Raw genomic sequence first — 12,476 nt, forward strand, 5'->3', positions numbered from 1 at the left:
GCTGCTATCAAATGATTATTGATTTGTTTCCATTAATAACTATTCATCAAAGTATTTAAAAGTGCAACCCAGTTCATTTCCACTGCATGTGTCTATTGAAATGCTGACTGGCCACTCTGAGCTTTCGATGGACTGACTCAATTACATTAAACATTTTCCTTCAGAAAAAAAAAAAGAAAAAGCTGATTCATCTGAATCAGTCTACTTTATGGAGAAAGCATAAGAAATCATTTATACACTCAATCATTATGAGTTTCAGCAAATTAAGACAGATACACTTACATCTCTTTTCTGCAGATGAAAAAAAATAGGTCATTATGATGGACAAGTAAACTCTGCAGCACGCATATCTAAATCATTGTGTACTAGCTCAGCAGAAGTGTTAATTGGCAAGCTCCAGATTGTGGAAGAAACATCACATGGCTCCCCATGCTGTGCCAGTTATGCCAGAGGGGCTGGTGGCTCCTGGCAGCTCTAAATACAAAACGCAAATGCCAACATGCAACACAGGGCTCTATGGCACACACTCAAGGTTTTTTACAGGGTTTGCATGTCTGCGTGTGTGTGTGCAAAGTTTGAAAATCTAATGTAGTGGTTATAAATGGGTATGCTGTATCCTTCAAAGCTACAGTCTGCATCCACAGACTTTCAAGTACCTCTTTAGATGGATCAATCAAAGCAATTACAGAGGCTTGACAGCCTCTCTCCAGATAATTAGCATGGGTAAATGCCAAATATTGTGGGTCCCATATACTGTTCAAACTGTTCCACTATTATAGAGAATTAGGTTCAATGTTTCCCCTCCACAAAGACAAAACAAAACTTAAACAAATGACACAGATTCTGAATTAATGAAGTGTACCATTAAATCATAAAACAAGAATGATGACAACTCTGTTTATCCTCCAGGGTGCAATCTTTTAAATAACTGTTAAATATGGTGATTATGTCAGCATGGCAATATGCATGAGCCTTTATCAACAAGTGTTTAATCCAGGTATACAGTATGAGACTTTTCGGAAGCTTCACTCTTGGGAGAGAAACTACTGTCGTTGCCAGCTACTCTCTGAGTGCAGTGTTTTGTTTTCTTCCACTAAAATGAGCAGGCATAAGGTAATTATGCTTCACTCTCTTCTTTACAAAAAAAAAACACTACAAAAATATCCCCAGTACATGCATATGCCGAACGCATTTATGCCTCTGTATGCAATCGAATTCAAAATGCCAGCATTCACTTTTCTGGCCTACATTTCTGTGACATTGTGAGCACAGTGCTAAAATGTAAAAAAGCCTGCAATGCATAAATGTGCATGGAGCACAAGCTGGATGATACAAAACAGGACAAAACATTTAGCAATTGCTGAACTATTTCTGGTCTGTACAGGCTGCAGGAGCCAAACCTGAACATCTGCTTTGAGGTTTTAATACACTTTGTCATTAGCACTTGGATGTGACCACATTTAAATTACTCTTCGAGGTGAAAAAGTACACCTGCTAATGATATGTTAATATCATTAACAAGAATAGTTCCATGCCGTATAACTGTGTGGTCTCTTAGTAGTCTAATTATTGCTATTTTATGCTTATTAATACTTTTTTACATTGTGACACTATGACACCTTTTCTCCTGCAATCTTTGTGTTTTCATAACCCTGATGTGACATGTGTGGGTTTTATGCAAACTAACAGGATGTTCTTATGTGTTGAACTCACTGACTTTACATAGATCATGTAATTTTACACTGGCATTAAAAAAAAACTTTATTATAAACTTTATATACTGTATATGTTTTCCTAAAAAAGAGGCAGCGACAACTTAATAAAGACAGAGAACGGTCCGACACACTAAAAAAGTGTGTGTTTGTGAGGATAAACTTGTTTCGACTAAAACTCCTTGTTCCCCCTTTAACACTGATTTAGGAGAAATTGGTTCAGTCCTGCAGCACCAACAAAGGGCTGATGCACAGATTTCAACACTCACTGCTTCCGTATTTCCAGGCAAAGGCAGCAATGTTTAAAAGACTGAGGATAGTGTTGGCTGTGTGCTTTGGCACTGTGCTCCCATCACTGTGGGTCATGGATGCTGGCTCCCTGCCAGGCAAAACAAAGCCTAATCCCATCCGCCGGTAAAGCCAGGCCGCCCCTATCTAATCCCATTCTTGGTAGCCTAGCTGTGTGAAGTGCACACACAGCACTCCGCCCGTGTGTTTTTTCACTGGGTTGGAAAAAAGATCTTACTGGTGGGGACGAGCCACCCAGCTCTGTTCATGGGATTTTTTTTTTCTTCAAACATGCATTCCTAATGAAAAAGAGGACAAGAACCAGCAGCTGGCAGGAATCAAAAAATAAGCAGACACGAGTGACCCAGCTTGCATGCATTTATCACCAGCTGATGATTACAGAAGACTGTGTTTTTACCTACGACAATAACCCTCAGCTACATTGCCACAGTCTGTGAATATTAAAGCAGCAGCTTTCTACCACTGATCAGCTGCACCTGTGCCCAATTATCCTTAAGTAATTGCCTCACCCAGGTAGCAGCTCTTCCTGTAATGGAATTTGGAAAGGTAATGTGGCATCCTCTGGGTACAACTGAAGGTCTTTGTCTGCTCAAGAACAATGAACTGGAAGGAAGCACGGCCGTGTGGAAACAAGGTCTACAAGGAACATTCGCAAATTTTTTTAGAAAGTGGATATGAATGCAGTCGTGTAAAAGCCTCGGGTTTAGTTCTGAGTTACCTTGGCCAACTACTTCTGGATTTTTTCCTTAAAGATAATTAACTAATTACTGGCATAAAGAAAGAGAGAAGCAGATAAGGACATGAGGTTTCAGGACAGAGAAGGTGAATGAAGTGGATTGTTTACTCAGAGTAATTCCACTTAATCAGAGCTTTGCTTGCTGTAAGTAATGCATGCAAGTAATTCCTGTCTCAGAAATGCTTTGTTTGCAAAGAATCAAAGTGGCACGATAGAAGCATTTGTAATTTTCAAGTAGTTACAATACCAGCGCAGTTTGTTTTCATCCAACAACTTCTTTCACTGTACGTATTCAAGTACGTATTCAAAGGTCCAGACAATGCATCAATCACAGCATTAGTACTTTAAATACAGAAACTCATTAACACCAAACATCACTGGCTCAGACTTAATTTAAGCACCGCTGCCCAGGGGTTAAACTGGAATAAGCTGGGGGGGGTCAACATCAGTGGTGTACAGAATATTTTTCCATACAAAGGCCTGCAACTGAATCCAAAGAGTTCAAGACATTAAAGAGGAGGACTATGATTGATACAATTTGACAGGCTGTACACTATAACAAGGTCTGATCAGCATTCAGCTCTGAATGTGGCAGTGTGCAAAACAACAAGGTGCCGTGCTTTCCACAATAACATGAGGCATCCAGCTCACACTCTTTACACTCACCCCTCTGAAGTTGCTCATAGCCTGGAAGTAGATGAGGTAGCTTTTGCGGGGGTCCAAAGGGCTATTCCAGTACCCATTATAAGTGTGATTGTCACCCACAGTAAAGGGACTGGCCTCTGGCAGACTGCTGGGTGGCAGCTCAGCTGTGTAGTAGTGAGGTGTCCCACGGGCCTGGGCCTCCCCGTGCGACATGGGCAATGGGAAGCACTCCTGTGCCCCCAGCTCCCGCTTCACTTTCTTCCCAGTTTCCTCCTCAACCACTACCTGGTATGTACTGTGCAAAGAGTGGATGTGCACTTTTAATAAACCTGGAGTATTAATGAAAATCATCTATCTGTATCTGAAATGATCTCCTCACCTAACAGGTGCTCCTCTGCCTTGGGCGGGGCGCAGCAGGACAGTAATTGTGCTCTCTGTCTCACTCAGCGGAGACGGCATGTCTCCGTAATCAAATGTCGGAGCTGTGGACACAAGACACAAAGGCTTACATGTACGCACACACACACACAAACAGACATCTTGCCTTAGCCAGTGCTCATTTAAGCAACAATAACTGAGTTCATACACTGTTTCTGCCTCTTTGTCCTTTCACATAAACATGTTCAGCCCTGAAATGTCACGTAACAGCCTGTGTTCGAGCTGTATCCTCACTCGCTCATCAGCTATATAGTGTCTGCCTCACAGTACACCAACTAATAATACTGTACATGTAAGCGGCATATCTCATCACGCCATTAAAATACGTATCTGTGCACACACAGTTACTACTTCACTATGCAGCTTTAACATGTTTACACTTTAGACTGTGCAACTAGAGTTTCAAAGATGGGTTTTTAGGAATCCTGCTGTGTGGGCAGAGGAGACGAGCCCCTGCATTGCTCAGACATCTCAGGATTATGCTCACCAGGCACGTTCAACAGGTAAGCAAATCAGATTAGCTCCACGTCTGACGACTCTGATAACAGACAGGTTGCAATGCATCATGGTCTAGGTCGATGGATATAAAAATGCCTTTAGTGCTAGCAAAGAGTCATTCCTTTGGCAGCATAAAGGGATAACAGGGCTAAAATAGCCAAACCCCCATATTGTCATATTAGGTACACTGTTTGAATTTCCCTTCTAGTTGTCTTGGATACGAGTCCAATTAAAAGTCAAGGGAGTGAGGATAAATTGAATGGGTTTCTCATTTAAAAGGATTTGGCTAAAGTCATGCTCCTCCCTGGAGATCTAGCGGCACATTTCTCTTTAATATCAGCAGTCAATTAGTGAGGGGGACGGGAGCAAACTATTCATGAGGAATCAATAATTATCATATTAAAAAGCAGTCTGCTAATAGAGCAGAAGAAAAGAGCGAGCATCAATTAAGGTGAGTTATTAAGAAAAACTGGATTTGCATTTGTCGACATTATGTATTGTTAAAAAGAGGGCCCGAAGCCTGTCGCCACAATGAGCCTGTCTGAAAGATAACTGTGCATCAGCCACGGCTGTGCGCACATCTCAACGTATGTGTGCACGTGAATGAGGATATGTGTGTGGAAGAATACTCTGAGGTGGGTGCTGCTTGAAGATGCTGACAGTAGTAGCTGTTGAAGGTGTTCAGTGTTTGCTAGCTGTCAGTGCAGATTTGAGAGACGCTCAGTGTAAGTGAATGTTCTGCACCGTGGGCCAGAGGAGGAGGCTGAGGATGATCTGCAAAGACTTTTGGACTCTATCTGCGGTCTGGCTCTGTGCCACAATTCTGTCTGGCACACAGTGAGTAAGCCTGTGCACTAAATCTATAATTAAACAAACCGGACCTCTCTGTAAAGAGATAGGGGCAGAGGAATGGGGAGAGAGAGAGTAAATGTGTGAGCAAGACAGAGTGGGAGTGGTCGTGCCGCGTGTTCCTCAGAGGTGTAATCCCATCCCTTAACAAGCGCAAATGCATCATTAAAAGGAAGGAGAAACACAAAGTCTGGATTTGTATCACCAGTAATAAGCTCTGAGACTCTCAGAAGGGGCGTTCTGGTCCCAAGAATGTTCTAAATCTTTCTTCATACATAACACACAGCAATGTCCCCTCTGTTGTGGTTCCCTGCTACCTACGAGTTAATTTATGTCTTGAGGACTGTGAGATGACAGCGTGCCACTAGATTGGAAAGGCAATTGGAAAATAGCTCTTACACTCTGGGAGCAGCTGTTTTGCCTCAGCGAGAGACGATGCAGAGGTTAAAAGAGTGAAAACCTGGAATTCTAATTCTAGCACACGGTGGGTGAAGTCTTACTGTTATACCTGCATGCTGCATTAGCGACAGGCAGCGATGGCACAGAGAACAGCTTCTACACGGGTAGGCTGCCTTCATTTCTATTTTACGATTTTACGGCAGCTTTCACACTACCCCACAAAGCACAGATGCTCTGACAGTGGTGATCATACCAGAGATGTTAGTGGTGATCTCGGTAAGGGCAGTCTGTCCAAAGCCCTTGGCTGTACGTGCTCGGACAGAGATTAGGTAGGTCGTTCCAGGGTGGAGGTTGGAGAACATGTGGTAGGTCTCATTCTTGAGCTTAGACACTGTCCTTCTGGGTCCAGGGATGTTGATGCTCGGATCAGATGACTCGATACTCTGATAACTGATCTGATGACAGACAGGGAATTAAAGGTTAATATCTTAAAAAAAAAAAAAAATATATATATATATATATATATATGTATGATTAGCAGGGGCCATTAACGAGGTGCATAAATGGATTGGTCATAAGTAGTAAATTAAATATTTCATTGACACGATTCACTTGACACAGAATGAAAATTGCTTCAGTAAATAAACGTGATAATTGCTCATGCGGGTTTCCAGTTTCAGATGAATATGCCTTGATTGGCATTGGCACCATTAACACAAAGGCATACAAGCAACCTGGAGTGCTGGCAAAAAGTATTGTGAGTGGTAAATGATTTTCTGACTAAGTCATGCATTATGAAGGCCAAAGACTGAGCACCACCCAGTAAAAAGTATTTTCAAGTATGTAAATCAATACTGTGAAGTGTTTGTGAGTTCAATTAGCACTTGTTAACACCACAAAATTGCTGTGCATGAGTGTCCTTAAAAAAGTGTAATCTTTTTGAAAGTTTTTCCTCAAGAGGTGATTAGCTGTGCCTCTACCTCACGAGAATTTCCACTTATGCTCTTTGAAATAGTGGAGAGCTAAATGAGATGACCTTACTGCAATCAGACAATGGTGAGCATATTAGGGATGCATGGAGTTGGAGGAGATCCACTTCATTGAAGAAATTCAATACACATTCAATACGTACCTTATGTGCTCGTACGCATGTATTACCCGCACACGCGCGCGCCGCACACACTGAAGAAGCCACTCAAGCTGAACCAAAGGCTTTGCTGATTATCAGAAGAAAAGCTTAATGTCTGCTCATGCCTCCTTAGTGAGAAGATAGAATTATGAGCCATCCTGTGACTGAGAACAGACAGACCAGTGTGTTTCTGCTACAAAGGCATTCATAAACGATGCCAGACCCAGCACAGAGGAGTGAGGAGGGCTTGCAGGACAGCACTGCGGTCGATAAGCTCAGGCAGACTGGTCAATAGTTTAATCTGAGAGAAATGAAGAGGATTTCTAAAGCTCTGTATAAAGCTTTCTTTGTCAGTTGAAGAAGATCAACACACTACAGTGTAAAAAATCCTGTGCAGCCTCCACTTTATATGTCAAACTAGAAATCCTATTTAATAATATCCTTGAGGCGACATTGTAAGAGAAGCCAAGGAAGGAAGACTTCAGGATGGGTAAGCAGGCCTACTGATTGCCTACTCCGGACGGAGGGTGTACAGTAAATACAAAATCATTATCCAGCTAAACGGAAGCCCTACAGCAAAGCAGACGCATGCATGTATTGATTAAGGTGCCACTCTCTATTTCAGTGGGACAAGAAGACCAGTTTTAGTGTTAGAGCCATGTGCTCAAGGTCAGCAAATACATATCCAACCATTGCTGCTATTTTTGTTTGCATAGGCGTGCACACACACACACACACACACACACACGCCTCGTCCACTGGGTGGAAAAAGAAACAACATAACCTGCAGCAGAGCGGTTCTGTGATTAAGCACATACTGTATCTGCCATGTGCCAATTGCAGTAATGCTGAAAATGGTTCAGCAACTCAAGAGAGAGAGAGAAATATTTTTGCACTAGGAACAGAAACAACAAAAGAACAGGCGCATTTCACTTCCAGGAAAATGCTGTTTCTTTGGTGTTGGTGGAGATTTTCTTGTGCTGCTATAAATATTGAATGCAAAATTTTAAAGAAATTTACAACATGCTGAACCAACACTGCATCCACATGCTCATTTGGTCAAGTGTGAATGTATAATTTTAGCCACACGTAAGATTTAAGCAACCCAATGAAGGAGCCCACCCAGCAGTTTGTCTCCTTTTCATCTTCTCACCTAAGCACCTGATCGTTCATATTGTTAGTATCAACTAGCCTTCAGATTTTACCACCTTTCCCAGTAGCACTACATGTGTTGGAGGTACGTTTCATCCTTCAGAGGTTACACAGCACACGTCTCCACTGGGAGTTTTACTGAAACTTTGAGTAAAGCATCTGTACTTTGCAGGCGTTATACATTCTGGGGAGCTCCTGCCTTGGATGACTCCCAGGATTTACTGCTGCTTAAAATCTCAGAAGAAGAATCTGTCAGAGGTGAGTTCAGAGTGTCAGTCTCCTTTTTTCCAGGCAGTTGTGTGATCTATGTCACCCACATGACTTGTTGTTGGAATACAATATGGATGAGGCACATGTGGCACGTGTGTTTTACTAATTGTCTCTATGGGCTTTCACTCTTCTGCCTTTTTACAAATAATTTTCCTTTGTACTGTCAAACGGTCTCCTGAAAGGCACCTTGCAAATCAACCACTTCTTTCATGAGTCAGATGGTGCAGGTGGTAAGGACAGATGGATCGCAAGGTAGGCAGAGAAACTGACAGGGATACCTCGTTCTGTCTCAGTTCTACTAAATGCCACTAATATTTAACAGGATGTTGAAATATGATTGCTAAATTTAACATTAATCAAACAAGCAAACTCAAGTTTAATTTAAACTTTCAAGCTGTCATGGCAAGAGAAGAATATCACAGTAACTCTCAGTGAGGTTACACAAGCTAGTGTGAGGATTTCCATCAATAACATAATTCTTGTCTGTGTTTTTTTAATACAGATGAATACAAATGAATCCCCCTGTAATTTAATTTTTAAAAAGACTGGTCCATTCTCTTTTCCCACTATTATCATGCAAACCTAATAGACAGGCAACTGCACTTCCAGAATCACTTCATTGTAATCAGACAGTCTCCAGTACAGCACAGATCCTGTTATACTTCTTAAAATCTTACTCTTAAACATCTATTCATTGTTTTAAAACAACTATAGACTTTGTACACAGAAACATTTTGCCAGTCGGGTTCTGGTGTGCAAACATACATGTGCACCCACTGCAACCCTGAAAAGAAAGTTCAAGATATAACATCCACTGTGAAGCATTAACTGTGCAGCCGCTGGCCCTTAATATACTGATATGTAGGAGTACCATCTTGCTTGTTATTAGATTTGCAGAGGTTTACACTCCAGAATCATTACAATGGCCACAGACTTTGCTTGGTCTTCATCATAAAGTTATTTTGATTACATACTGTACAGCACTCTGCAAAGGTCTTGAGCAACCTCTCATTACTTTATATGTTGCTAGCTGAATGGGAAATAAGTGCAGCAATTTACTGAAACATGCAAACATACATGGAAATACAGTATATAAGGCAAAAACAGAGTTTGCGCAATTCTAATGAGTTTGAAAGTCAATATTTGGTGTGATCACCTTTATTCTTCAACACAGCCTGAACTCTCTGAGGCTGCTTTCTTGTCATTCCTTTAAGCAGTCTTCAGGAATAGTTCTCCAGGCTTATTGAAGGACATTCAAAGCTCTTCTTTGGATGTTGGCTGCCTTTTGTTCCATTCTCTGCCAAAATGATCTCATACTGTTTCAGTAATGTTGAGGGCCAGGCTCTGGGGAGGCCAATCCATGACTGATAGTGTTCTATTGTGTGATTTTCTATCCAGGTATGCTTTTACTGCACTGGTGTGTGTTTGGGATCATTGTCATGCTGAAAAATAAAGCCGCTGTCAATCAGATGCTTTCCACATGGTATTGCATGGTGGATCAAAAATCTGAAGGTACTTTTCTGTGTTCATAATTCCATCAATTTTGACAAGATCTCCAACACTGGCTGAAATGCAGCCCCAACCCACAAGGAAGCCTCCACTGTGCTTTACAGATGGCTGTAGACACTCACTTTTGTACCTCTCTCCTGACTTCTGTCTTACATACTGATGACGATTTGAAGTAAAAATTTCAAATTTGGATTCCTCAATCCAACAGTTCCCTCTCATTTTCAGTCCAGTTCTTGTGTAATTTGGCCTATCTCAGCCTTTTCGACCTTTGATGCTGGTTTGTCACACTAGGAATTGGTGTCGTGACTGAAACTGCTAAAAAAATTAGGTCAACTTCTAAGTCCAGTGGAGCCAACAATCATAACAGAGAGACTGCTTAAGGGTATCATACTATAATGATCACAGCATATGTTTGTTTGTTCCCCATCTCCTCCTAGACGAGGTCAAACATTGATGAAACATTGCCTAACTCACTCTGACATCAACATTTATATGGAGTATAGAAATATTTTATAGAAATCCTAAAATCGTATATAATTGTAGATTTGACAGTTCAATTGAGCGACCTTGGCGATTTTATGACTGCAGCTGAGCGGCTGCTGGTTATCAATCAAGTTTACAAATTAAGCCATCATAAAAAAGCTTAAAGTCTATAAAACAGCGCAGCAGATCAAACAGCAACAATGTGGGGATAAGAAGGCAACGTCAACACGTCATGAGACACTTTATGAAGGAACCCATTGGGTGTTAAATCTTCTGTATCTATAATTCATCACTAATTCATCATCATAGTGTTTGTGTGCTTAGTATTGTGTAATAGTACTATATTTGGTACCTTATATTTCAAACATTTTACCGTGTATATAATGTCTTTTACATAAATATATTTGCAGTGTTCAGCAGGTGATGAGGTCATGTAAGAATCCCGTGCCGTTTAACAGAAGCTCCGCATTACATCGTAGCAAAGATGTAGACAGGGCATCAATCAATACCAAATACAGACAATATTTAAAATGAATTACTGACTCTTAAAATTTTAACTTCAATGAAAAATGTTTAATTTTCCAACATTATAATGTGGCTACTGAGGACTTACTGGTGTAGCTAAGGAGTGTGTTAAGGTGTAGTGTGATCGACACTACACCTTAACACACTTCTGTGATCTCAATATAGGGTAATGGTATAGTATTAAATCATTATAAATCATTAAATCATAAAGAATACATTTGTTTATTTCAAAACAAACAATTAATACACAAAGTAATATAATATTTAATGTTTGTTCACTAAATAAGTATAGGCATGTATATTTAGCGGTATAAAATACAGATAATCAGTGCAATCTTACATTTACATTGTCTAGACGTGTGTGACGGTTGTCAAGATTACCACCTGGCGGATGACCCAGATTAGGGTTACTGACAGTTATTGTTTGTTGACCTCCATCCATCCATCCATTCGCTTCCGCACATCCTGTTAAGGGTCGCGGGGGGGCTGGAGCCTATCCCAGCTGTCATAGGGCAAGAGGCAGGGTACACCTTGAACAGGTCACCAGCCTGTTGCAGGGCCAACACGGAGTGACAGACAACCTTTCACACTCACATTCATGCTCTCATTCACACCTATGGGCAATTTAGATTAGCCAATTAACCTAACCCCAGTAAGTGCATGTCTTTGGAATGTGGGAGGAAACCGGAGTACCCGGAGGAAACCCACGCAAGCACGGGGAGAACATGCAAACTCCACACAGAGAGAGGGAGAGGCCTGGGCCAAGGTGGAATCGAACCCAGGCCTTCCAGATGGTATTCTAACTGTGAGGCAGCAGTGCTAACCACTGCACCACCGTGCTGCTGTTTGTTGACCTAACATCTTTAAATGTTTGCACCTGCAAACAGCAAAGAACCTTGCACAGCAAAGAAATTCACCTTGGTGCCTCCATGGGCTTACCTCATACTGGGTAATAAGTCCATTGGGCTCAACAGGCTCCTCCCACTTCAGGAAAATCATGTCATCCAGCGGAGTGAAGGTGAGCGACTCTGGTGCTATGCCTCCGGGAACTATGAGAAATTACAGAACAAACATTTGTCAGGGAAACTGAAGTGCTAATCACACAGTGATCCTCTCCTGTCAATATCACAGAGTGAATGTCACTGTGGCCCAGAACAACGCACCACACAAAGCACTCTGACACAGAGAGAGCAGCAGGCAGAAAATATCAGGAAAGGATTCAGTTCATTTATTAGCTGCATAAATTATGCACCTACAACATAGACAAGAAAAAAGAAAATATTATAAAAGTATTATATTTTCTAGCCAGTTTCAGTCAAAGCTTAAATATACTGATGAATATGTGAACGCCTAGGCTCTCAGCTACACACAGTTTTTGGGCCATTCAGTTGAAGTCTGAGTCCCAGTGGTCTGTGTGCGCTCTGTGCAGAGGAAGACTGTTATGTGAAATTCAGGCCCGAGGCGAAAGCCAGAGCCAAACAGCTGAGTTGACTGTTTTTTGAATTGGGTTAGTCAGGAGAGCAAATTTGCTTATCGGGACTTTTGAAAAAGATGGTTCTAATTGGCACATACTATATGTATTTATACATATATTCATCTTTATCTAAATAGAAAAAAGTGTTCATTTTCTCACTTGGTCGCTCTTTTTCTATTTTTCTCTGTACATGTATATATATATATACTGTACATATACAGTACCAGTCAAAAGTTTGGACACACTCACCCATTCCTGCTTTTGACTGGTGCTCTATATATCTGAAAAATCTTGTTTGTTTTGATTTTTTTTTTCATGGCAGAATTGATTTCTCCCTTAGCCACCATG

At 41.2% G+C, this 12,476-nt stretch overlaps 1 protein-coding gene across 2 annotated transcripts in view; it reads right to left on the minus strand.

The window, feature by feature from the left end:
- The window catches only part of ptprub (protein tyrosine phosphatase receptor type Ub), a 191,727-nt gene that overhangs the window by 52,369 nt on the left and 126,882 nt on the right, over positions 1–12,476 (minus strand). For both annotated transcript variants that reach the window (XM_030749001.1, XM_030749002.1), the window contains exons 9-12: positions 11,594–11,703; positions 5,840–6,041; positions 3,782–3,884; positions 3,424–3,697 (exon numbers count right to left, since the gene is read on the minus strand). In XM_030749001.1, the coding sequence (XP_030604861.1) occupies positions 3,424–3,697; positions 3,782–3,884; positions 5,840–6,041; positions 11,594–11,703 (689 nt within the window). The remainder of the gene's footprint in view (positions 1–3,423; positions 3,698–3,781; positions 3,885–5,839; positions 6,042–11,593; positions 11,704–12,476) is intronic.

This window comes from Archocentrus centrarchus, chromosome 16 (assembly GCF_007364275.1).
Source record: "Archocentrus centrarchus isolate MPI-CPG fArcCen1 chromosome 16, fArcCen1, whole genome shotgun sequence".
In the NCBI taxonomy this organism is placed as follows: Eukaryota; Metazoa; Chordata; class Actinopteri; order Cichliformes; family Cichlidae; genus Archocentrus; species Archocentrus centrarchus.